This window comes from Dunckerocampus dactyliophorus, chromosome 12, assembly GCF_027744805.1.
Source record: "Dunckerocampus dactyliophorus isolate RoL2022-P2 chromosome 12, RoL_Ddac_1.1, whole genome shotgun sequence".
NCBI classification, from domain to species: Eukaryota; Metazoa; Chordata; class Actinopteri; order Syngnathiformes; family Syngnathidae; genus Dunckerocampus; species Dunckerocampus dactyliophorus.
Genome location: NC_072830.1, coordinates 26,516,628 through 26,541,991, shown reverse-complemented (window position 1 = coordinate 26,541,991; position 25,364 = coordinate 26,516,628). Strand labels below are relative to the sequence as shown.

General features: G+C 39.7%; 1 protein-coding gene across 7 annotated transcripts in view; it reads right to left on the bottom strand.

Moving 5' to 3' along the window:
- The window catches only part of sphkap (SPHK1 interactor, AKAP domain containing), a 98,313-nt gene that overhangs the window by 20,202 nt on the left and 52,747 nt on the right, over positions 1-25,364 (bottom strand). For 6 of the 7 annotated variants that reach the window (XR_008573107.1, XM_054793690.1, XM_054793694.1 and 3 more), the window contains exons 3-4: positions 11,864-11,966; positions 6,886-6,996 (exon numbers count right to left, since the gene is read on the bottom strand). Coding sequence is in view for 6 of the 7 variants with exons in the window: in XM_054793690.1 (XP_054649665.1) it covers positions 6,886-6,996; positions 11,864-11,966 (214 nt within the window). In the remaining variant the exon portion in view is untranslated. Of the gene's footprint in view, positions 1-6,885; positions 6,997-11,863; positions 11,967-14,863; positions 15,187-25,364 lie in introns of those variants that run through there. The other variant, XM_054793693.1, reaches the window with a different exon arrangement.

Below are 25,364 nucleotides of genomic sequence, written 5' to 3'. Positions count from 1 at the left end.
AATGGCAGAAGATTGACTTGAGGATCTTGGTTTCAGCCAGAGGATGGCATTATTTTGTGCACAGGGATGTGTTCACAGATGCATACAAATAAACATCAGAGGAAAAAAATATTGCACAACGACAGTGGAAATTGCTCACAGCAGGTTATGCGCAGACCCAAACCTGGTGGGTGTAGAGTGACATCTTGGTGTTAAAACATTTGCAGTTTTCGCATTTTGAGAAGTGCTAAGATGTTTCCTCACGCTGCTGTCAACGTGTTTTCCTTACTCAATGCAATCATGACTTGATTGTGTTGACAGGATAATGTATGCCTTACGCTTGATAAAATGAAGCTACCTCAGACGGTGAATCTTAATGTTTGATGTTTTCAGATAGAGCGCCGTTTGTGTATGGATTTCAATTTTGGCACAAATTGTTCTGCGATCTTATCGTATAAATGGGTCAAAATCGGCCCAAACAATACCAAGTAATACAAGTTTTGATTTTTTTGTTTCAATTGAGAGTCCTTCAAGCAATAATCACATTTAAAGTGGTACTTTTGAGCATTTAAAACCTAACATCAAGAGGACCATAATATAGGAGTGCCATAAACCTGCGTGTAAGACTGTTTTGACCATGATGGCAGATGTTAAGACTGAGGTTAAAGGCAGAGGAGAACGTTGTAAGTGAGGTTTGCCTTCCTGCCGTAAGTCAAAAGGTCCCGCTGTGGCAGATGGCATATTTATTCTTTTCTCGATCTCTGGCCAGGACACTCGGGACACAATGTGGAGACTTGTTTGAATCCAGTGATGAATGGATTGTTCTCTCGCTTTGCAAGTGATGAGAGCAATGGACAGTGTCGAGGAGAAATACTACAGGCTTACAAGTACTTCCTTGTGAGAGTAAAATAGTTCCATAACTTGAATATTCTGCCAACAGCAGCTTTGATTCCATGTATGGTAGAATACACTCAAAAGGTCCATCCTTTCCGTTCACCTGTGCATGCAAGCTAATTCAATTGCAGATGGATTAGGACTGCATAATGGTAGCCATACATAGTGTTGTTTCTAACTCACACTTGTATTTCATCTAAGACAATCAAATTACATGAATTATTCCCATCATTTCCAATTAGAGTGCACTGGTATATTAGCTGTACCCACTAAATTTAAAGACAAAAAAGATTTGTATATGTAAAGCCTAGAGCCCGACCGATTTATTGGCCAATTAATCAGGCCGATTATGACATATCGCCGATTAATCAACGTCGGTGAATATGTAATCAATATATTAACTTTTTTAGCTGCATGGAGATTCTGTATTCGTTGTCAACTGCACTTGTGCCTACGTCACCTACATCACCCATGTCACCTCTATCTTTCGTGATCGCGTCACTACTAAAGGCAGATCCACCGCCAGACAAGCTCTGTGACAGTCTTAGCTGCCTGTACTTGTCTCCGCTCGATTTCTGCATGTGTTTTGCCATTTTCCTCTCTCAACCCACAATCCATCTTCTTCATAAACAATTTGTCGCTGCCGGTTGGAGGAAAAGGGAACTGTTGCCCCCTGCTGAGACAGAAAGAAACATTGTGTACAAGTCAGAAATTCACACACAACATGAATAAGACTTTGATCTGTTGCTCCCGTGAAAAAAAACAACAAACGTCAATAGAAATTAACCAATGAAAATACCCCTTTTTGTTGTCCATTTCTACTCAATATTTGTTCCCGATTGCGGCTACACAGTCACCGGTGCTTCCTCAAACTACGGTGTGGGCCGAGGGTCAAACAGGACGTGCGCATGTTAATCGCACGACAAAAAAAAAAAAGTGGCGTAAAGGAAACTTCCTTAACTTTGACAAACCTAATTATTATCATTATTTATTATGTACAGTATAACTGCACTATAAATTTGACATGATCGGTTCTGTATTTATTTCTTCTTATTCCATTTTCTTATTTTTCTTATCTCTCATATCTTGCCTCGGTTGTTTTAATTTGTGATTAAGTGATTAAGTTCATTATGACATTTTTGCAGAGCTGCTGGAAATGTAAATTTCTCTTGGAGATGAATAAAGTATCTATCCATATTAATAAAGTATCTCTATCACACTATTTAACTCAGTGTCTGTCAAAGAGAAAAAAAAACAGATCCTTGCATCACTGTCAGAATTATCCATGACATGAAATTCAGTGCAGTATAACGTGAGTGAATGATCAAATGTGACAACATGATGTAGCCAGGGATGCGTGAGTGAAAAACAGAAACTTGATGTTTTCATATTTCGTTAAGCTCACGGTCTTCCATGCTCACCATTTTAAAAAAATACTGTATAAATTCTTTTCCTAATGAAAATATTGTAGGATTTGAATTGAATCATCAAAACTTACATATTCAGTTTTCACCTAGCATGTCATACTGTTTATATGCCGCAGACCGCTCTGAAACTGTATCTGCAGTTATGAGATGCTGTGATGTCATAAACAAGTAGCACTCATTTCATTTGTTTACAATTTTGGCTTGGATCAGCTTGAACCAATTTCAATGTAATCGTTAACTGCATTTAACCTGAGTCATGTTGTGTCAGGAGAGAGAAAACAATGTAATCAGCTTTCTACCAAGACTGTGCTTTAAAGGCCACTCCTCTCATTAATTTCCCCTCTGCCGTCTTTTTGCTTCCATGTACAGTTCAGTTCGCCAGTGAAGAACTCCCTTTGCTGGGGCTGTGTCATCAATTGTAAGTCCCCGTTTGACTGATTGGTCTTCCATAGTGTGGAAAGCCCAACAGAGAAGTGAGTACAAGGGGAGCAATTTGTCACTTCAAAGACAGAGTGATGCTGTGGGAGGATGGGCTGTTTCTGTTTGCACTCATGGAAATTCTTCCAACTCACTGGAAAGAAAACAAATGACCATGAACTGCAAAGATACCAAAAGGATGGCATATTCTGATTACAGAGGTAGGAGCAAGAGAGGCAGCTTGTTCTGTAGAAGTGACTTGCCAAGTGAAAAGGCATGAGGACTATGGTGCAAACATTGCGTGTTAAAGATAATTGCCTTCAAATTAACAACCACAGTTAGATTCCACTGAAAAAGTCAAATCCCTCTGAGGTCTTACAATTCGGAACGTGACCAAAATGTTTTCATGTTGTTCATAAAAGTCTAGAGTTCAAATCGCAATCAAAGCCCTTTTTAATCTGCCGTCTAAAAAAGGAAGAAATGGATGGTCAAATCGGTAGCTTTGGTAGCTTGTACACTGATGTATAGATTTACTATACACTGAAACTGATCAACACACAGCTTGTGTCTAAATAGCTTGTAACAGAAGTGAGTGGCGTCATGGTCTGCATGAGTGCTGCTGGCAACGAGGAGTTGCGGTTCATTGAGGGAATTCCAACATATGCTGTGATATTCTGAAGCAGAGCATGACCCCTTTCCTTTAGAAAGTGGGTCACATGGCAGTTTTCCAACATGATAGAGTGGCCAAGTATGTCTCCAGACTTGACCCCAATTGAGCACCTGTAGGTCATCCTCAAGCGGAAAATGGAGTGCAGGGTAATATTTGTAAATCTCACGCCCTGACACCTTAAGAGTTGCGCTGAACATCGTTGGCAGTCCGGCCTTTTAGTTCGATGGCTAGCGCTTTCAACTCTCATACTGCGGACCATGATTCGGGCCCAGGCGGAACGTGGGGTTGGCTGGACCAGGCGGGTTACACATGTTCATTTTGTGGCATACATATGCTGAACAATATGAGGGGGGAATATGAGGGGCGACCCTGGACTGGTCGCCAGCCAATCGCAGGGCACATATAGACAAACAACCATTCACACACACGTTTATTTACAGTTTCCAATTAACCTAACATCTATGTTTTGGAATGTGGGAGGAAACCAGAGTACCTGGAGAAAACCCACGCATGCACGGGGAGAACATGCAAACTCCACATAGAAATGCCCAAGGGAGAATCGACCCAGGTCTTCCCAATCTCCAGACTGTTACTGTGTGGCCAACATGCTAACCACTACACCACCGTGCGACCTGGAGTTGAATATGGTTATGAAAATAGCTGTTCAAAGCATTAAAAACAATTACTTTATTACACAGCACGACCAACAATATTGTTTGACTTTTATAACGCCTGAGAGTCAGGTCCCTAATCCAATAAAAGTCCATCGGATAAAATTGGGAAAATTGGGAAAAAATGTGTGTGCAAAAATACTTTTAGTGTAGGACTATACTGGTACTGCACTCCCATAACATTAGCGGGAACCCTCACCCGCTTGGTTACACTCTCTTCAACACAATAGTCATTTATTGACAGTGCATAGTATAAACAAGTGGTTAGAGCAGCACTTCTCGTACGAGTTCCCTGCACAATCACAAGGCAGTCCCGGCACAGTGAGGGGGAACTACCGCTCTAGCTACGGAGCCAAATATCCAGCGTCCAAAGTGAAACTAACTTCCCCACGGTACACTGCAGACATGTCTGCATGGTGGTGTTGAGTTTTCTTCTTCTTGCGGGTGGCGGGAGTCTGCAACCAGCTTTGAGGCGCATTACCGCACCTACCATGTTGGATTGCGGCCAGGTGTTACAAAGTGATACGGCAACCGGATCGGCCTGATCTCGTGGTGGAAGCCGATATTTTCCAATCCTCAAAATACAACGGATCGGCAGCCAATCCCGATTCCAAACTGGATTGTGTATGACCTCAGATGTTCCACTGTACATTTATTGACCCTTTTTCAGTAGTGGTCTGATACAGAATTTATCATTTCTTATGTCGAGATCTCGGCTGCAACTCCTACACAGGTATTTGATACCTCTGAACATGTCGTCCGAGACGTTGCATCTGCCATCTGAGAATGTCAGAAGCATTCAATTCAACAAGCGGCTGCTCACACTTTCCCAGTGTGGCATGGGTGAAGGAGCGGTGCTCATTGCTAAATTACTGTAATTTCCGTTATCTCGCTGATGATACCTGAGGCATGTTTGAGAGAGGAGAGCGCGGAGGGAAAAAATGTCAAAACACTACAGCGAAGTACTGGCATTTATTTTGTAGCACACAGAACAGCTCCAATCAGTGCCAAATCCAAAAGAGCTTCAGGCAATTCATTTTGTATTTGTGGCATATGATCACTATCGTTTGGATTTCAGATTTCAGATTGTTGTGTGTCTCTTTGTGGGAATGACCCCTGCTGCTTTTGCAATTCAAGTCTGCTTGCTATCTTTCCGATGTGATGAGTGAAGATGAGAGGTCATGCCTCATTATCAAGAGAATGAGGACAGAATCAATTCTGAGGCTAAGAAAGGTGAGAGAAATGTGATTTCACTCCAAGGAGATGAAATACAGTCTTACAACAGAATCAGTCTTTTTTTTTTAATTGAGAAATGATATTTGATGTTGTTATAGTGAGTGGGTCTTCTATCTGATTGTCTTCATTTAAAACAACCAGATTGAATTTTCTGTTAAAAACATCTTAAATTTGACACAATGCTGACGTGTCTTGAAACAGTTCATGAGGTTTAAGAATTGCATTTTAAAAACAACCAAAGACATTGCGTCTGTGTAGGCTCTCAGTCGTACATGAACCAAAGACATCGTCATCCCTTCCGTCACACACGAGCATTTTAGCAGTTACTCTACACAATAGTTTCCACACACTTTCCCAGTCAAAAGCATGAGGAATTGTGTCCAAACTTTTAACTGCTAGTGTATAATCTTGCATCTCCATGTCAGCTCACAAACCATCAATTGGTCTTCAGAATTTCTGTAATCCAAGGTGAGTCAACATCAACATACCGTAAATTACCGAATGTAGACCTTTTTCTTCTTCTTGTTTGTGGTGGGTCGCAACCCATGTTTAGGTGCATACCGCCACCTAGTGTACCGCAATGTAGACGCATTGTGCACATTCGCAATGAACCCAGTAATGCTAAGCTTCCATCATACAAAACACTGAAGCACTGTCATGCTGGAAAAGAGCCTTCTCGAAACTGCTGCAAACCTTTCCAATAAGTCTTTGAAGATTGGTGGTAAATGGGCCTATAAGAGCTCATTCCTGTTTTATTTTACTTAACGAGCTGCATCACAAACAATTTTACTGAAGAACTCACACTGCACTGTCGTTAGCATGACGGCAGACACTTCCTCGTCAGTCTCTCCGTCCCCCAGCGAGTTCGCCGGCTGGTTAACCGCGCTGCCCTGGCCGGTGAGGTGCCTTGGCTATCATTCATCAGCTCGCAGCAGAAGTGATCGCATTAATGAATTGACTTTTCTTTTTACTTGTCTTTGTCACGTGCATGGATGTACTGTGTAGTCTTTCTATTCACTTCTATCAAAAAATGTCCCCTGTCAACTGCCCTTCCAGGATCTCCCATGAAGATCAGCAGAAAAACCACTGGCAGTTTCTTCATAACACAACACGACAATGAGGAGTTTAATAATGAGGGAAGTTGGGCTCCTGATTATCTTCACATGTGTAACAGGCTAAAGAAGTACGAGCTCACAATGAACTTTATTCACTAAAACTACTGAACTATGATGGAACAGTTCAAACAGATTCAACGCTAATCCAAATCATTTTATACTGCTGATTTGCATAAAAAAAAGGTCTGCATTCTCACTGCGTAGTAAATTTCAGCACATCACCACAGGCTGACAACATCAACCACAAATAATGGGTCACATTGCATCCACAACATAATCAACAATGTAATCAAACCCTTGTCATGTCACCATACAATATAATTGTCTACAGCCAGTCAGATCACGAACGTGACGTCACAAAAGAGTTCAAACTGATGCCATCCGACGTCATTTGAGGCGGCTTCAGTATTCGACGCGACAAGGTCCATCTTGCCAAAAGGGTGCATGTGTTTCATCATGCGCAGTATGCTACTCACCATGGTGCAGATGCCCTCTGTGTCGTCATCCAGAAGGCCCAGTCTACACAGAGCTTTGTCATTCCTCAGCCAGTATTCTGAAGAATCCAACACACTGTTGCTGCACAGGACCTGCAACACAAATATAAACCACCTCTCAGGTACAACACCACTTATTGTACATCACACACACACATTCACTTTCCAATGGCAGTCTATGTATTTCCCCTTCAGGTTAATTAGATTAATAGACCTTTTTCTCCACAGCCTCCAATCAATAACCTGTCAGCTCACCAGACAGTGTAAATTATATATGCAAAGGAATTTGTCCTCTCCCAGGGTGGACCCTTTAATGAAGTCTTTAAGATGAAAGCTGTGCTGCTCCGTTTGACACACAAACAGATAAAACTCTTTTGCAAAGGCAATTGACTTTTCCGTTTTAATAACCACCCCATTACATTCAATTTGCTTAGAGTGCTGGAATAATGTTTCCACGAATGCAATAATTACCAAGTAAATGTGAGGAAAAATGTTTGAAATAACACATTGCAAAAAAGATGTAAACTAAAAATGAGCAATACAAGAATCCATGCGCTGTTACTTTATAAAATAATAGTGATGGTAATGGTTTACATGATTTTGAACATGCATCACAGTCCAGCATAGCGAGCATACAGTATCAATCCCTTGCTAGTTCGGCATCATCACAGGTGTGCCAATGTCAGGCTCTGGCAATCAATTCCAGTATACATCACAGGGAAATCATGAAGACCCTCCAAAAAAATATTACCATCAGCACAAAGACGGGTATTCCCGTGAATGACCGTGTGTTCGTAAATCTAACAAAAGTCACACATTCTGCACAATTTGCAGCATCAATGTTTCTATTAAGTGCAAGAGATGAAAGGAGCTTTTCCGACACATCGGCTCTGACAAGCATAAAGACACAAGACACTGCTAAAGCCCGAGGTGAGACGAAAAGGATTCAGACCTTTTTCAGGTATGTTCAGGCCAAATCTGGCCTAGTCAAAAACTTGCTAACGTTTTGCAAAAGATTCCTAAAAGCAGCATCTCCAAGAATTGGACTATTTTGAAGGCTACTTTATTTAAGTAGTTCAATTCAAAAAGTGACGCTTTCTAGTCTATAAATTCACTATACACAGAGTGAAATATTACAATGTTTTTTTCTAAATCATTTTGATGACATGTAGTTATATTTTATATAAAATATATAAAATGTACAGCTCATAAAACCCCCAAATTCAGTATCTCATAACATTTGAATAACTGTCAAAAGGTTCAATTTAATAAACTACATTTAAAAATGAACTGCAAAAACTTCCCAAACCCTTAATTGGTCTTTTTGTCTTACTTCTACTCCTGAAATCAAATAGATTTTGCATCATATTCTAATTTCTAACCTGTGTAAAAGTTCATTTTAAAGCTCCCATGGGCCATCTACAGTACTAGAATCTACTGGATTGCAGACACCAAATGTTGGCAGCTCTTGGCCTGTGAAAGTAAATGTCTTAATTCATATACACTTCACAATATTTTATTTCCCATAACTTTACTGCCCTTTTGCATGTCACATTTTTAATGTTATCTTCAAATTGCTCATAAGGTCCTTGTTTCACTCAATTTCTGATAACAACAGTACTTGAAAATAGTAAAAAGGTTCTCCCTTTAGTGTTTGGAACTACATTTAGCCACCAAAAGCAGGTATTGTGTCTTTTTTAATAGAAAAATTTAAAAATGTTATCAGCCGATGTACTGGTTATCTGAATTTTTTATTCCTTAATATCAGAATCAGACCCTAAAACGTCATATTGGTCTAGTCTTAATGTGTAATAAGCAATTTGACACGATAGAATCTACAGTGGAACCTTGGTTAGGATCATTAATTCCTTCCAGAAGGTCCAACTCCAATTTTTCCCATAAAAAAATTCTGCAAATCCAATTAATTCATTAAGGACACACAAAACACTTTATCGTTTTACAATTATAGCTTTGCATGCAGAAAACAATTTGAAATGCATACAAATGACAAATGAAAGTGATAAACTTTTAACGGCACTTTTGCTTTGTTTGAGGCAGCGGTGAGCAGAGATCCACTTGGACAACACCGTGTTTTGCGAGGTTTTATTTTTTGAATTCAGTGTTTCTCACCTTCTTTATCAAAGTGCTGGCACTGGCAAGCTTCTTTGGATCCAATGTGGGATATTTTACAGCCGTGATCAATAAGAAAAAGTCACAGAGACTTGTGGCATAACTCTGCTAAGTCAGCAAAGAACTACACAGTCAACCTCTGCTAATGTCATAGATGGGCAACAAAGCTGGGGGTGTCACTGCGCAGTCCACCCTGGAAACGCAATCGGTTCTACGCATGTGCAGAACGCGTCTACATTCTGTCAGCCTATTTTTCGGCAGTCACATGTTAGCCACGTGTAATGTACGCCATCCGTCAATCTATTTTACGACAGCAATATACGTCACCCCACCACACATACAAAAAAGTTATTAAGATTTGCAAAATTACAACATAATAGATCATTTTTCTTATATCATATCCATGGTGCAAGTTAATTTATAAGCCCTCTTTTCCTGGTTCCATATTAAGTTTTTTTTTGCAACTGACATAATAGACAAAAGCATTTCCTAGGAAGATATGTTTGGGTGGATGATAGTTCTCCATTTAGAAAAAAAACTAACTCTAGCTGAATCCTCTACATAAATCCATCACTGCACCGTGCTTTTGGTTGGTTTTGGTTTTCATTCTGTTTATTTACGTTTGTTTTACTCAACCGGATATGACGTTTACGTCTGCGTTACGTGCATTGCGTAGCTTTTTACGTAGCTCCGTCTCGGTGGAGGTCGACGATAGAAACATCCACATGCTAACAAACTCTTTTAATAATAATCACTAATAAAACAACCCGCCAATATATTACATATATGAGGTATGGTTATCGACCATTTATGTTCATACATTTAAAAAATAATAACTACCACACCACGTGACGTTGCAGAAGCGCTGCCGTAAAAATTTGCCAAAGGAGGAAGTGACATAGGTCTCGCGCATGCGTAGAACCGATTGCGTTCCCGGGACGGATTGCGTAGTGACAGGAGGACAATGACTTCCGGTTCTGGTTTCCATGCTGACACGCTGCTACCAGTGACGTTTTGTGATTAAAATATGTTAGGAACACAGTTGGACTCATGCAGCGTATGAATAACACAACAAGACACGTGCCAAATTGTACGCTAAAGGGGAAATGCACAGTCAGTCTTTGACAACATACGCTATAACTATAATACAACTATAAATAATACATCTACAGTACTTGCAAAAATAGTTGGGACTTCATTATAATGCATTCTTGATGATGATTATGCTGAGCTTGGAAACATTTTCCCGGACCTCTTGGAATTTTTATTGAGTTGTAACCTACATGAGTAGCAGGCCATTTTTTCATCATAAAATCACAACTGCAGATATTATGTGCGCCTTACTCAAACTCATTGTTTATTTTTAGTGACATGACATGCCCCCTTATACTTGCACCCCCTGGAATAGACCATCTGTACAGGCCCTTAGCCAGGTAATAGTGACATAGAGTCACGTGATCTCATATTAACAGGCTGCTGCCAGGGGTCAGCCCAATAAGACCTTGTGTCTTCACAGGACATTCAAGTAGAAGTCAGTTAAGATTGTGAGAGCTGCGGGCTAATTAAAAGCCCATGAGTGTGTGTAGCTGCACACAAATACACACAGAGTATGGTGCAACAAAACCCACACGCACTCAAAGGAAATTCAATCTCGCGTTTACCTCAGCCCATTGATCTGTACTACGCTCCCTCGTATCTCACTGGAAGTGGGAGATGATAAATCTACTCGAGTGAACCAAAGTCCTGGCAGTTCCTCTTATTGTGCTACAGGGTGTCACAGGCACCCATAAAGACGAAATGTAAAAGTTCATTGAAACGCAAACTGGCATGTACACATGTAAAGGAGGGGTCAAGCAGCAGTCACTCACTTAGTTGACGACACCGTAAATTCTGGTGTATAAGCCACTACTTTTTTCTTAAACTTTGAACCCTGTGGCTTATACAGCGGTATGGCTAATTTATGGCTAAATTCTAATCTCGTGACATCTCCTTTACTTCAGAACGACTACTAATTGTTGAAATACACTACCACTCACGAGTCAGTGAGGAAACGATAGCTCTTTCTTTGGCAGGAGCCAATCACGAGCTGTCAGTGAACACCCAACAAGCTTGTCAACCTATTGGTCAAATGACCTGGTATATATATAATGACATAATTATGTATACAGCAGTATAACAACACAACAGTCTGACTCACGGTGTCCTCTTTCAAAGAACACCTTACTAACAACACTAAATTCATCACACAGCAGCTTAACACTCAAAAGGTGTACCTGACAAATATACAAACATGTCCCAATATGAAAAAAAAAAACATTTTTAAGTCTTCCCGTAAAGCATTGCGTTTCAGCAACGCATTCATTGGGGCGCTGCAATGACGTCAGCTTCCCTCTGGGCTTTGGGCTTCCCTCTGGGTCCTCTGGCTCCCTCTGGTAGACAGAGGCAGCACTGCAACGCCATCCACCATTTTCTATGCTTTCTATACTCCCCCCAATGAAATGGTTTTCTCAAACAAAATGCAAAGTGTTAAGTTGCTGTGTGATGAGTCAGACTCTTAAAAATATTGAGTAATGACCTCCTGCAATTTCCAATGGGTTGACAAGCTCGTTGTGAGTTTTTTTCATAGCTGATGATTGTCTCCTATGTCATAAAGAGCTGAACTCGTGCGTGCTACAATATGCCATTTTATGACATGGCACACGTGCGGCTTATACACCAGTCCGACTTACACATGAACAAATCTGTTTTTTTTTTTAGTGTAATTTTTTTAAAATTAATTTATGGTGTAATATTTTCCACAATAGTGACACAGCTTTTTTTTTTTTTTTACCTTCTTACAGGCGCTGATGGAGGAGGCCACCATGCTCTCTGTGCTACCTCCCTCTGCCTCCACAGACTCTGAGCCTTCAAACACGGCAGATGACTGGAAGTTACTGCAAGACAAAAAAAAAATAAATAAATAAAAAAAAGAGTGTTGACTTTGTCAGAGCGGAGTCTTGTCAAACACTCAGCACCTCGCTTTTGATCAGCATTGGATCGCAAACTGCACCAAGTTGAGCAGCAAGCTGTCCCTCACATGTTCATACATGTCACGCCTGAAATGAGTCAATCTAACACAGCATCAGTGAGAAGCTCTTTAAGTTTTACGGAAGCACTTCAGCCCAAATGTGCCCATGCAGGCCTGCTTGAACAACACAAGCTTTTCTTGCACAATTTAGTGGCAAAAAGTAACACACTGTGTTTAGCAAAGAACCCTCATATTGTCATTGTCCACTTTATGAGAATTGAGACTTTTAGCATTATGAACTTCTCAATGTTCTCCTACATGTACTGTTAAAACCGTGTAGCTAAACAACCAACAAATATGTTTATCATTCTATATTTTGAACAACTTCACTCTCCATTCCTCACCTTCTTCCCAACAGGAGTCTTTAATAAAAGTAAAAGTAATGTTAATGCTCTTTTTTTTTCCATTTCATTCATCATTTATAATTACAGTTGAACCTTGGTTACTCTCATTAATCCATTCCAGAAGATTTGACTCGGACTGAAACATTTTTTGGGGGATGAATCTCATGAGATTTTTTTCCCCCCATAAGAAACAATGTAAATCCAATTAATTCGCTTTGGACACCGAAAAATGTTAACACAAAACACTTTCTTACAGTTTTACAATTCAAAGCGCATATAAATTACGAATGAAAGGGATAAGTGAACATTTAATGTCACTTTTACTTTGACTGAAGACTTTTGTTAACAAAGACGGTGATGAAGAGCAGCAATGGAGGAGAAGCGATAGCTCCATGGATGGCACCGTAATACTTTGTTAATTCTTGAATACAAAAGTGTTTCTCACCTTCTTTATCAAAATACTGGCTCTTGTAACTTTCCGTGGCTTGATTGTGGGTTATTTTACAGCTGTGATCATTAAGAAGAGCAGAGACTTGCGGCATAACTCTGTTAGTTAGCAAAGAACTACAGAGTCAAATGGTGATGATGTTATAGACGGGCGACAATGACTTCTGGTTTCCATTTTAAGAGCATGCTAACATACTAACGTTCTTCAATAAAAATATGTTACACAGTTGGACTCACGCAGTGTATTAGTACCGACAAGATGCATCCATATTTTATGCTACCTGGAAATGTACATTTTTGCGTAAATTTTGGACGTAATCCGGAAAGTACACTAACTGGGGCGTATGCCACTGTATTTCTCATAGCTGTCTGCTATTTGTTTGGGAAAAATTGCTTCGGTTTTCGTGCGTTTCAGTTTTCGTTGGACCTTTTGAACGATTTCATAACAAAAACCGAGGTACCACTGTATTCTAAGTAAAATGGCTTTAATTCCTGAATGGTAAATGTATTTTTGTGAAATGTCTCTATGAAGGCAAAATCATAAAAACTCCCAGTCCAAATACTTCCGGACATGCTGAGGTCACTGCCCCTTATTTGAAGACGCAGCCTACTGTAAAGCACAGTGATTAAATTTGCTGTCAATACACAGTTCAACTGGCTTGAAGGAATTATAACCACATTGGCAGACCAGACACAGATTTTTTCTGTAGGACAAGCAGGATAATGCACAATTTCTACGTAGTCCACCAAACCAAAAATATATTTTTAAAAAATCAATGAACTACACGGGGTATATGTCAAATGGCAGCTTATCTATCTTTCATGATAATAACCTAAATCACACTCATTTGTAATGCCATTTGATGTGAATCAATTTCAATTAGAAATAAGGCAGGGGATGCTTATCAAAAAGGAGCAGCTGTTTTTCTCTAATCCGCATATTTCAAAGCAAATTATAAGCATTTCCCTTATAAAGCCTGAGGATAACCAACGGTCTCGTTGAGCTTAATGAACATTTCCCAGATTTAACAGTGGTGTCATGGGAAAAGCGAGTACACTGGGAATGGAGGGACAAGACGATGTGCTGGCGATAAGTGAATCTGATGCGCTTTTAAGTACTGTCTCCAAGGAACACATCAAAACACCTGACAAAGAGCATGCACACAATTCTGTAGTGGAGACAGTCTCACGCCATATAGCTTTCTTTTGAACATACATTTTCATTTATTTCCCAGCCATGATTGGAAATGAATGCACTTTTTTGTCTCTCATTCCTTGTCAGTCCCTAGTTTGTCATTCAAACTACCCATTTTTTTATTAGTCTGTGGATTAATAATGTATGATTGAGTCATATGAACTCTGCCATGTCAGGAAAATACTTTGTGATAACAAATGATTAACATTGTTCATTTTTTGTTTTAACAAAAAATAAATAACTTCCCAAAAAAGTGAATCCGAATGCTGCAGTTTTGCTCATTTGTAGCCTCCTAAGCGGTTGGTGCCTTATAGTTACTATATTGTAGATCAATATTGTATTTTGTTGTTTGTTTCAATCATTTATTCATGGAGAAGACACATTTATCATCTAAAAATGCATGTCATCCAGTGGAATCTCACTTGTGTCACAGAAGAGGAACTTATACTGTTGGAAGTTTACTTCTTGGGGAACATTTGTGATGCACAAAACAAGCCATGTAGCAGGTTGAGGTTATTATGCATGCACAAGCTTTGTTGTGCCTGCATAGAAAACACATAAAAAGGAAAAAATAAGGTTATTATAGTCACTTGCTGTCACCAGTGCAATATATTTTTATGCTTGGTAGTCTTTGACACCATCCAACATGACAACATAGTGATATAGATTACATACACTTCACCACAGTCCATAACAATAATTTTAATACTGCCATTTATGTGACAAAATGTCTTTACATGGTTAGATCCCATGAAAAAAAGCTACAGACAGTATTACCTTGGTGTTTTCAGAAGGCACTTTGCGTCTGCCATGGTGTCCTCCACACGTCAGGTTATTCCTCAAAGAGGTTAAAAAAAAAAGCGTCGACTCGTTACGGTGCCCGTGTCACTCTTTGGTCCACATACCCAAACCACGGAATCCCGGACCGCCTCACAGTGGCGACGGACCGAACTGTGTCAGTAGTACTGGTCATGAAAAATCCGAACCCCTGGTCATGCAGAATCAGAACCACTGGCAGCGACCGTGCTCGCCAAGTGCCGAGCGCAGGCGAGCAAGCCCCTCACGCACGAGACACGACTCAGGCGAGCGCGCGAAGGAGGAGTGCGCGCGCACCTTGACGCACACGAGTTTTGAAAGGACATTAGCTACGCGCTATGGAAGACGAGTCCCGAAACAAATTGTCCTCATGTTCAAGTATTCCCACGTACAGTTGCCAGTATTGAAATTACCTCTCATTTATTAACAATTATTGACATTAAACAAGCAGAAAATCTGGAAAAATTGCTGTCCTGCAGTGTTTTTTTAAACCACTGTATCCAAGTATTGTTTGATTTGCATGCCAATTATATGTTTTGAGATTGATTGCTGATTGTTTTATTAGTTTCAGCTGGCTTGGCAGCTCTGCTTCTCTTTGTGTCAACCAATCAGCTTCCCCTTCTCTGTTCAGCTTTGTCTCTGTCTGTGATTAGTCTGTATGTACTAATAAGTCAGTCTTTAAAAGACCACTCATTCGGTTTTTTTATGTCATGTCAAGACATTTTTATTTATACACTGCCTGGCCAAAAAAGTCCAGAGCAGTATTAAAACAAAAAGTAAGATTCGGACCAAAGACATACCCTGTGTTGGACCAAGTTCCCGCACTGCCCTTCAACTTTTGAATAATGCGTTGGACAGTTCTGAACCCCATTTGAGTATTTTCTACAGTATTCTTTTATGTTTTCTCATGCTTGTTGTATACCAATAATTTGCCAACATCTTTTCCAGGACCACATTTCTTTGGACATGGTTGTTTGGCAAATGAGAAGCAAGTCACTGCATCATTTAATAACATGTTGCCAGCCTGAAACATAATCACCCATGCAGTAATTATCCAATGGGGGACTCTTACCTTTTTGCTTATGTAACTGTGCTCATCCGACCACACAACCCTTCTGACTGAGGCTATGTCCACGTGAATACAGATTTTTAAAACATATTTTTCGATGCAAACATAGGCTGTTGTCTTTAAAAACTGAGCTTTTGGAAAACTCGGGCCGTGGTGAAGATTTTCAAAAACTCTGGCTTCAGCGTTTGTGTGAGGACGGCGAAGACAGAGTTTTTGTCTTGTTGCCGACAGATGACATTACAATTATATGCTGTCATTTCCACACAGACGAGAGCCTTCGGGCATGAGGGATGCCCCCTGCAACATCTCCACATAGCCAGTTTCCGTTTGACACCCCTGCACAACCTGACACTCCATTGTTCCATTGAAGGAAAAAGCATCCCAGATGACTTTACAATTATGTGATTAATGCAATTGCCTGATGATCAGTGGCATATATGAGCTGTGATAGGCTCCAGAGGTAAAGCAAATGGAAGAATGTGAGTCACCACAGCTTTCCTCTTTGCCATCACTGGTACCCTTGTGACTTGTAGTGACATAAAAAAAAAAGCCCAACGTAAAATCTAAATGTAGACAGTGTGGTGCACAAGATGGAATGCGGCTGTGTTAATATTTCCTGAAAAATTCATAACAAGAATGTTTTTTCCCCCAGACCTTTTCATACATACAGTAATAAGAATGACCCCATTTCAAATGAAAACTTTATTAAAAAGACCTTCAGCACACCTTTTCAGGCACAATTCAGTTTGCATATTTGAAGGATGACCGATTGACCTGGCACATTTTTGGTCCAAAGAAATAGGATGACATTTGCGTTCAGTCGCATGTCAAAAGGCACATCTGAAATTTTTCAATTCAGTCTTCAACTAAATACATAACACCTAACAATTTGTGAGGCCTGTCTCTGAAGGTTCACAGTGTGCAGCCTCATGTCTTTGTAGCTACGTGATTGTCAAAAGTTGTGATGAGGACCAACATCACCTCACGAGGAACAGTGGCAGTAGATCACAGCTGATGCCAAAGAGGAATCCTACATACTATCACTCTACGCTGTGTGAAGCTCTCCCTTGTTAACACTTTAAAATCACCAATTTCTTTCAGGTTCTTCTGCACAAAATGTAGTCTACCTACTTGCGCCTGCCTCCACTCTTACAATTGTCTGTGTTCCTCCCAACTCTGGAAATTAGTGTCCACCACAGTCATTTTCATTCGTGTTGTGAAATCCTTCCATGTTCCTGTCCTTAACACCATACCTGCCCATCACCTCTTCAGCTCCAGAAATTGGCTTTCTCTTCTAACTCACCAAACAACTCGTGGGGCGTAAGCATACAGACGAGTTGAATTGAATGAGAAAAACTCAAAACTCAACTTATCTCATACAACGCTTGTCTTCTCCTTGTTGTATACCAACACATGTCTAAAAGAAAGAAAAAATAATGCATTGCTGGCCACTGTACTGTTGTCAAATGTACAATGTGATGAACATGCAGGATTTATCAGCTGCGTCTGTTTGAGTTGATGCCAATTCCTGACATAGAGCATCGAAAAAAACAATAATCCAAAAATTCTTATACAGTATATATATATATATGTATATATAATATAGCATTATTTATAAATATACAGTGTATAATTATACAGCCATGCAAATGAGGCGCTCAATCGCTGGAAAGAGGCTATACTGTACACAGGAATATCAAAGTTCTCTGCAGTGTCTCTGATAGGTAGACATAATTTCCTTTCTTGGTCCATTAGTGAGGCCAGTGCAAACTCAGAAGGGGGTAAAAGGAGCTGTGACCTTCAATATCCCATTACCATACTCACTGAGACTGAACAAGACAAACCGCTCTGTGTGGGGCTGACATGTTCTCCCCATGCTTGCATGGGCTTACTCTGGGTAATCCCGTTTCAGTTCAAAAACATGCATGGCCACAGGTGTTAATATGTGCCCTGTGATTGACTGGTGACCAGTCCAGGGTGTAATCCCCCTCTTAACACAATGTCAGCCGGGATAGGCTCCAGCTCACCATGACAAGGATAAGCAGTTGAAAATGAATGTATGAAAAGAAAGCAGTGGCCAGAAAATGGCAAAAAACATGGATATTCAGGAGAAGAGGGGGTCCTGCTCAGATCTACTGTAAGTGTGTGTGTGTGTTACTTCAGTGTAAATGGTATCCTTTACTTTTGTATAAATGTTATATAAAAGTATAATATTTTAATAATAAATATATTCTTATCTCTCTATGTATTATAAATGTAATTGTGCTTGGTTTTACCATATCTGTGAGTGAATGAGGTGTAAGTCCTGAATTAAGCAATACTACCAGCAGTGACGTGTGGTGAGGTTCAATGCTGGTGAGGCACTGACTCCTTTGGAGTTTTTTTTAATGTTAATACAAGTTTCTCATTAAGTGGATAGCCAAAAAAGAGAAGAATAATCCACTTTGATTAAAAAATGTTTTCAAAATGTTTTCGGATACTTCTTATGTCTCATTTACACTTGCATGTAGCTTGTCCCCGCAGTGGTATGCAATTTTGCGTGCCAATGAGTCAACTGGTCGTAAACAGGTGTGAAGTATGTGTAAACTGTGCAGGCAAAGAAAATTTTGAAATGTTCAAAATATGTGGCACGCATAATTTCCATGAACTAGTCATGAACACACAGGAAATGCACCTCAACCTATGCCTAAACAATGCAGGCGGTGCGTATGAAAGCGTGTCTCATTCACATGAATGGGTTAACTTTTTTACCACTTCTTGGAGCAAGTCAGGGGGAATTCTCAAGTAATTTCTGTCGCCTCTTGGATCTTCCTTGTGAATTTCTGTTAATAAGTTATCAGAACGCCCAAAGCGATGTCTTCTAGTCAGCAATTCCCTCTCCTACACTGTCCGTGCCTCCCTTTTTGTAGTTTATGCCTCCTTCCTGCTCTTTGCGCATTCTCTTTCTGCAGGTACGAGACAATATAGTCTTACTTTTATTTTCTGCAATGAGAGCTTCTTTTCAGGAGTTCAATATCTTGTAGGTCGCTTGCAAATAGAGGAATTAATGAAGCTAAGGGTGATGCCTGTTGCGTTGCATCATGCGGAACAAAGCGGGACCAAATAATGTCATGACTGCTTCACGGATGTGGGAAGTGGTGGTGACAATGCATACCCATACTCATACCCAAGAAAATTCTAAAAACGATTGGTATCATACAGAAAATACATGTATAGTTAAATGGAAAAATATTAATATTTATTTTATGTTATTATTGACTTTTGTATTTTTCATCATGACATGACTGCAGGTCACTGACTACTTGCTACTCGTAATTCTCTCTGCTGTAACAATACTACTTGTTTGCCTTTAGATTTGGTTTGGCAAGCGCCAAATTCCATGATCTTTTTTCCAAATTTATGCATGATGCAGTTATGCCAAGCAACATCCAGATAGTTTAAAGTGCTCCTGAAAAAGAGACCCAAGCACATACAGCAGATTTTATACTCAGTATATTTAATAGTTTTACAGCTAAAATAAGACCAATCATTCCACGTGAACTGTTACAATTGTTGGTGTTAATAAATAAATAAATACACACACACACACACACACACACACACACACACACACGCACGCATGCACACATTTTTTTTTTAACTGAAAGTGGCTCACAAGTCAAAAGGTTTGGTCACCCCTGCCTTCAACGGTGACCTAAATCGAATATCGCTCAAATCTCCTCTCTCACCTGCAATGTCTAAATATAGGCAGAGGATTAGAGTAAAGACCATGAGCACAGGCAGGATTAGTACAAAGCTGGAGTATTTTTTCTATTTGAGAATTTGGGCTAAATTTCATGAAAAGAGATTTGGAAGAGAACTAATGAGTGCCATACTTAATTTTCTTTACTTGCATAGCAAGACATACCCAACCAACATTTAGACACTTGTTGGAATAACATCAGAGTCAGAGGCCCAAAAGTAACTGATGCAGCACTTGGTATCTTTTGTGATCCTAATCTGGGTACCTTACAAGTGATACCGGATTCCCCAATGTATTTGTATATCTTGTTATTCCCAAACATTCAGATTTTGGGTCATAGCTGACCCAATTCATGAACTGAATAAGCATGGTTATTGTCAAGGTGTGTTTCTTCCCATTAACTGATTTGTTGCTCTTGACAGATATGCTTCTAATGATTTTACACACACTCAACATAAATATAAACACAACACTTTTGTTTTCGCTCCCATCTTGAGATGAACTCAAAGATGTAAAACTTTTCTATGTTTGCAAAAGGCTTATTTTCCTCAAATACTGTATTGTTCACAAATGTGCCTAAACCTGTGCTAGTGAGTACTTTTCCTTTGCCGATATACTCCATCCACCTCACAGGTGTGGCATATCAAGATGCTGATTAGACAGCATGATTATTGCACAGGGGCCTGTACGACAAAGCAGGATTGTCGTACAGGATTGTCTCTTTATCCTGGATGAGTTTAAGGATTAAGTCTAGATACAGTTCTTGCATGGCCAGCATGCTGACCAGACATGACACAAATGGAGCAAGTTTGGGATGCTCTGTTTCAGCGTATATGACAGCATCTTCCAGTTCCTGCCAATATCCAGCAACTTCACACAGCCATTGAAGAGGAGTGGACCAGCGTTCCACAGGTCACGATCAACAACCTGATTAACTCTACGCAAAGGAGATGTGTTGCACTGAGTGAGGCAAATGGTGGTCACATCAGATATTGAAAACTGAAGCCATCCCAGCCAGTGTATTTTATACAAGAAGTGATACAACTGTTTTAAAAGAGAGCTACCTTCTCTGAACACGCAAGTCCGGCTTTGCACTCAACACAGCTTGCTGGCCCACTAAACTCACTTTGCAAGAATACACCCAACACTGCTTTGTGAACGAAATTTGAAATGAATAGGCCTTTTGTGTACATTTGTGTACACATTTAGATCATAAAGTTCAGCTCATAAAAGATGGGAGCAAAAACAAAAGTTAGTGTTTATATTTTTGTTGAGTCTACATATATCCTGACATGAAGTCCAAAGGGAGCTGTGCAATGTCACTAATGATAGGTGTGAATGACAGGTGTCTAAGTTGTCATGTTTCTGCACACACAGGCTGCACTATTTGCCCTTGTTTGTGTCAAAAAGCTCAGTGTGGTGCTTGCGTGTTGAACACTTGAGTTGAACAAGCAGGCTGCGGAAGAGTTGGAAAAAGATCAGTCTAAAATCACAGCAGCAAGAGATTTCAAGGCTTCGGTAAACTTTAAAGAGTCGCATAGCAACAGTGACTCAGTTCTAATGTTATCCCAAAGTAAGGAAACAGACTAATAAACAATTGATTTTCAGGTTAAATAAAGTATGCGCATACACACACTCTTGTATGAACACACACCCCTTATCTTTTCCTTCCTCATAATCTCGTCCTACCTCTCATCACCCTCTTTGTTGTACTTCACACTCCTTAATCCAAAGACTTTTCAGAGGGGAGAACTAATCCATTGCACATTTTCATGAAATAAAAGATAGAAGGACAATTAAAGTGGCGATGAAAGCACAGAACATCTGATGTGAGCTAAAAAAAACCCCTAGAGAATCAGCAGGAAAGCGGAACTCACTGTCAGAATCCTGTCACAGTCAGGCTATTTAATTTAGCGAATACAAATCAGAAAGCTCGTCACGGGAAGGGAGAAAAGTCAGACAGACGAAAGGATGTGCTCATGACTCTGAGTGGTTGTATCATGAAAAAGATATTTATAGAACATCAAAAGAGCAAAGGGTGCAACGCTGCACTTGCAGGCCTGCGAATTCACGGGATTGGTCGATAAATAAATAAAAAGGCTGTTTGATGGAGATTGTACACTGCATTCTGAGCCTGTGGCTGTAACAGTCATGAAATGAACGTCTGATTTACATTTATTTGCTGTCATTTCTTCAATTATGCCCCTTTTTGGAAGGCAACATCATTTTATTTTCACATAATATTGACAGTCAAGCAAAAGTCTTGCGCAGCTGTGACACATTTTTTTTCTATATATCATTTCTTTTTACTAACTGTGTACTACTAAAAGAAAGCATATTTGCAATAATCCCCAATTAAAATAAACATGAAAGAGATGAAGTTACTTCCATTATATTTTAATAATTTGGAGATTACATCTGCCAACATATTTCCCATTGCACAGAACCAGCAGGGAAAGTAAAGTGCACCAGTATCAGCATGTATAAAACTAACAAACGTCAGCATATTCAGAGTAACCAACATAAGAAAAAATCTGCCATTATTCACAAATAAGTAATAGACTTCTGAATTCAAATAAAAAATGAGCATAGAATCTCTGACAAAATAATATTTTTGCTGTGTAGCAAAGTCAAAAATAGCTTTCATACAAAATATAGATTTCTGTACCAGTGGCTCGCATACAAGAATAATGCTTGCAAACATCAGTATATTATGAATAACCAATAAAACTAGGTGTCAGTGAAATAACGTTACGATGGGATGTTATATCTGGGTTCCAAAGTGCGCAGCAAAGCACAAAATCCCTGCTTCTCAACAATCAAATACGGCCACAAATCCTTCGCAATAGAAGTTGCGACTGACTTTGTGGTTCGCTTCTCCTTTTCTGAGTTGGGTGGAAAATTAGTTATCACCTCTGGTTGTCTGGTTGGCAGCAACTTCAGCTGGCTGTTTTTCCTCCTGGTTTGGGTGGAAACGTGCTGTGTGGTTTCTTATATTTGTCGTGTTCTCAAAATATTTTAAGCTTGCATGACAAAGCTTGCATATTGTCTGGCTCTTGTCCAGCTCATTTTTTACCTTCAACTACATGAAAGAACTTTTTCATTTAAGAATTCAAACTGCAACGGCTACAACTTGGAATTGTTCATCATTTTAATAACAAGGGCCTCAATGTTCTGTATTTTTGGTTTGCAAGTTATCCTGACGACTTCAGCCTTGAGGTGATGCGAGTTTTTAAATTGATTCCAATCCTGCAGCAGCTTTTGTTGTTGTATAACGGCATTGGAATGTCAAGGGAATGGTTGTTTTTACATACATAATTCAGTTGTTTAACCATTTACTGTATGTCGTTCTGGACTATGATGTTAGAAAGCATGGTCGATAAAAATGCTTTGCTAGTGTTTGAACTTTGGAGAATGTTGACTCAATATGCGTTTAGGGTTGTAAATTGTGGGAGATATGAGCTCAAGAGTAGGTCAATACCTTATTTCACCAACATAAATTATAAAGTGACCAAACAGCCACATGCGCAATAACAGATGGTGCTCTTGCAAGCCATCCATGCAGGGAACTTTCTGTGAAGACCATCCAGGTTTAGGCATCACCTGATGGCTTCTAGTCAGTGTTTTCTCCCACTAAATACAGAATATACTGTAGTGCAGGTTTCACACAAGGGACGAAAGGACACCTTTGTGTGTGGGAGCTAAGTAATTCATTCCTTCCTAAAAGATTCAATAATTTAGCCTCAAACAAATAACAAGACAGACACCTTTGTTTTCAGGTGTGTCCATGACCATGGCATTGATTTCACATAACAACATAGAAACAAACGCCTACACCTAGCATTAACTTTTCCAAATGCAAAAACAAAAACACAGCAGCTCCAATATGTAGCGTTACCTTTTGGTAGTGGTCTGAGGCATTGTGAGCGTGGCGCTGACGCCCTGCGGTCGAGGGTGTGGTGAAGCTAGTCGTTAACTAGCTCGCAGCTAACCAGTGTGGTGTGGCAAGGTGTCAATACGCCAATAATGTAGTTCCATCGGTGTAACAATGTTAATGATGATAATAACAATGACGCTTGGTTAATATGCACGTCACATTATATGTAAATGGAGCGTTGCTGGCGCTTTTTGGAGTTTTTTTCAAAGTCTTTATAGGCGGAATAAGTGTTTCCCATTACGTGCGTTCTTAGCTGCGTCTTTTTAGTTGGTGTTGTGTCTTTAGCACGCACAGAAAAGAGAAAGACAAATATGTTCATGTCTCACATGCGGGTTGTAGATAATGGACAAAATTTTTTAAAAAAAGGGCAGTTTTCTTTTAACAACTGTCGTTTTGCACCACAAAAGAGTGAAATCATTCTTGTTTGGAAGCATTCCTCTATTGTTAGAGCAAAGATACTAGAACTGAATAGGACCGCAAATGAATGGAACACTGTGCAGTATGCCATGGAGCAGAAAGTGCGCCATGATGGTGAGCAAGAGAGGTGGACGGGGCTAGGCGGACAACAGTGGATAATGTATTCACCAGCTCTGAGCTGAGTGTAAAATAAAGTTATACATTCTGCATACACTTTGATTTTACTGAACACAATGAATATATATGTATAGATATGTATATATGTATATATACGTCAAGATGTAAAAATCCATTATACTGCAGCAATATGACCTACTTGTAAATGTCAATAAAAAACCTGAGCAGCAGTATGAAAGAAACTGCTTTCAGGTCTCACTTCCAAATTTAACACAAGAATACAACATTGTAACAACATTTATAGGTCCCCTTTAACCAAGTTACTGACTTCCTACTAACCTGCGTGCAGAATATCAAACAAGTACGGTGAATGGAGTAACACTTAATGCGGGTCTGGTCAAATTCCTGGCTAAAGCTAGCGTTAATGTCAGATACACAGCCTTACGTTAGATAGCTAGATATTTGAGTTGGCCACCGTATTTGCAGTGTAAAGAATCATTTGCTTGCTGCTTCAATCTTAGCAAAAGAGCGACGTAATTTATTGTTTTATTTACGTGACTGGTTGGAAGAAGTCCGGCGTAGCGTGTCAAAAACAGGGCACTCTGTAAACCATGAATCCGGAGGTGTTTAATCATGTTAGTGATGCACCCTCCTTTGCATGATATGATGGCGTTGTTGCACTGCGCTGACTTTTCATTTTTTGCTAAATTTCAGCCAAACGTTCAAGCACCGTCACACACTGTCCACGGTTAAAATGGATGAACACAAACGCTTCCTGACGCTTCTTCTTCGTTGGTGTTCGCTGGCTTCTTCGTCATTGGTGTTATGCAGACATTTTTTCCGGTCGGTGGACTGGTCAATCATCGAACGTAGGAATCAAAATTTAAAAAAAATTAACCATTCCGGGAGAATCGGAAGGTTCTATCGATGCTCGTCCTAATTATATGGAAGTATTTACACAATGCAACATTTATTTTAGTAATGGCATTTTTAATACATTTGGTAGACTATAACCTGAATCATCATCATCACTGACTTGTCATGAATTGAACTCATCACCCAGAGAAACAAAGTAGCTTTAATATATATTGTGAGGGAGTCCCACTCAATATACACATTGTGAGTCTTGTCCACTATCCTATTTATTTACAACAACCCGTGTTATAAGTCTACAACATTT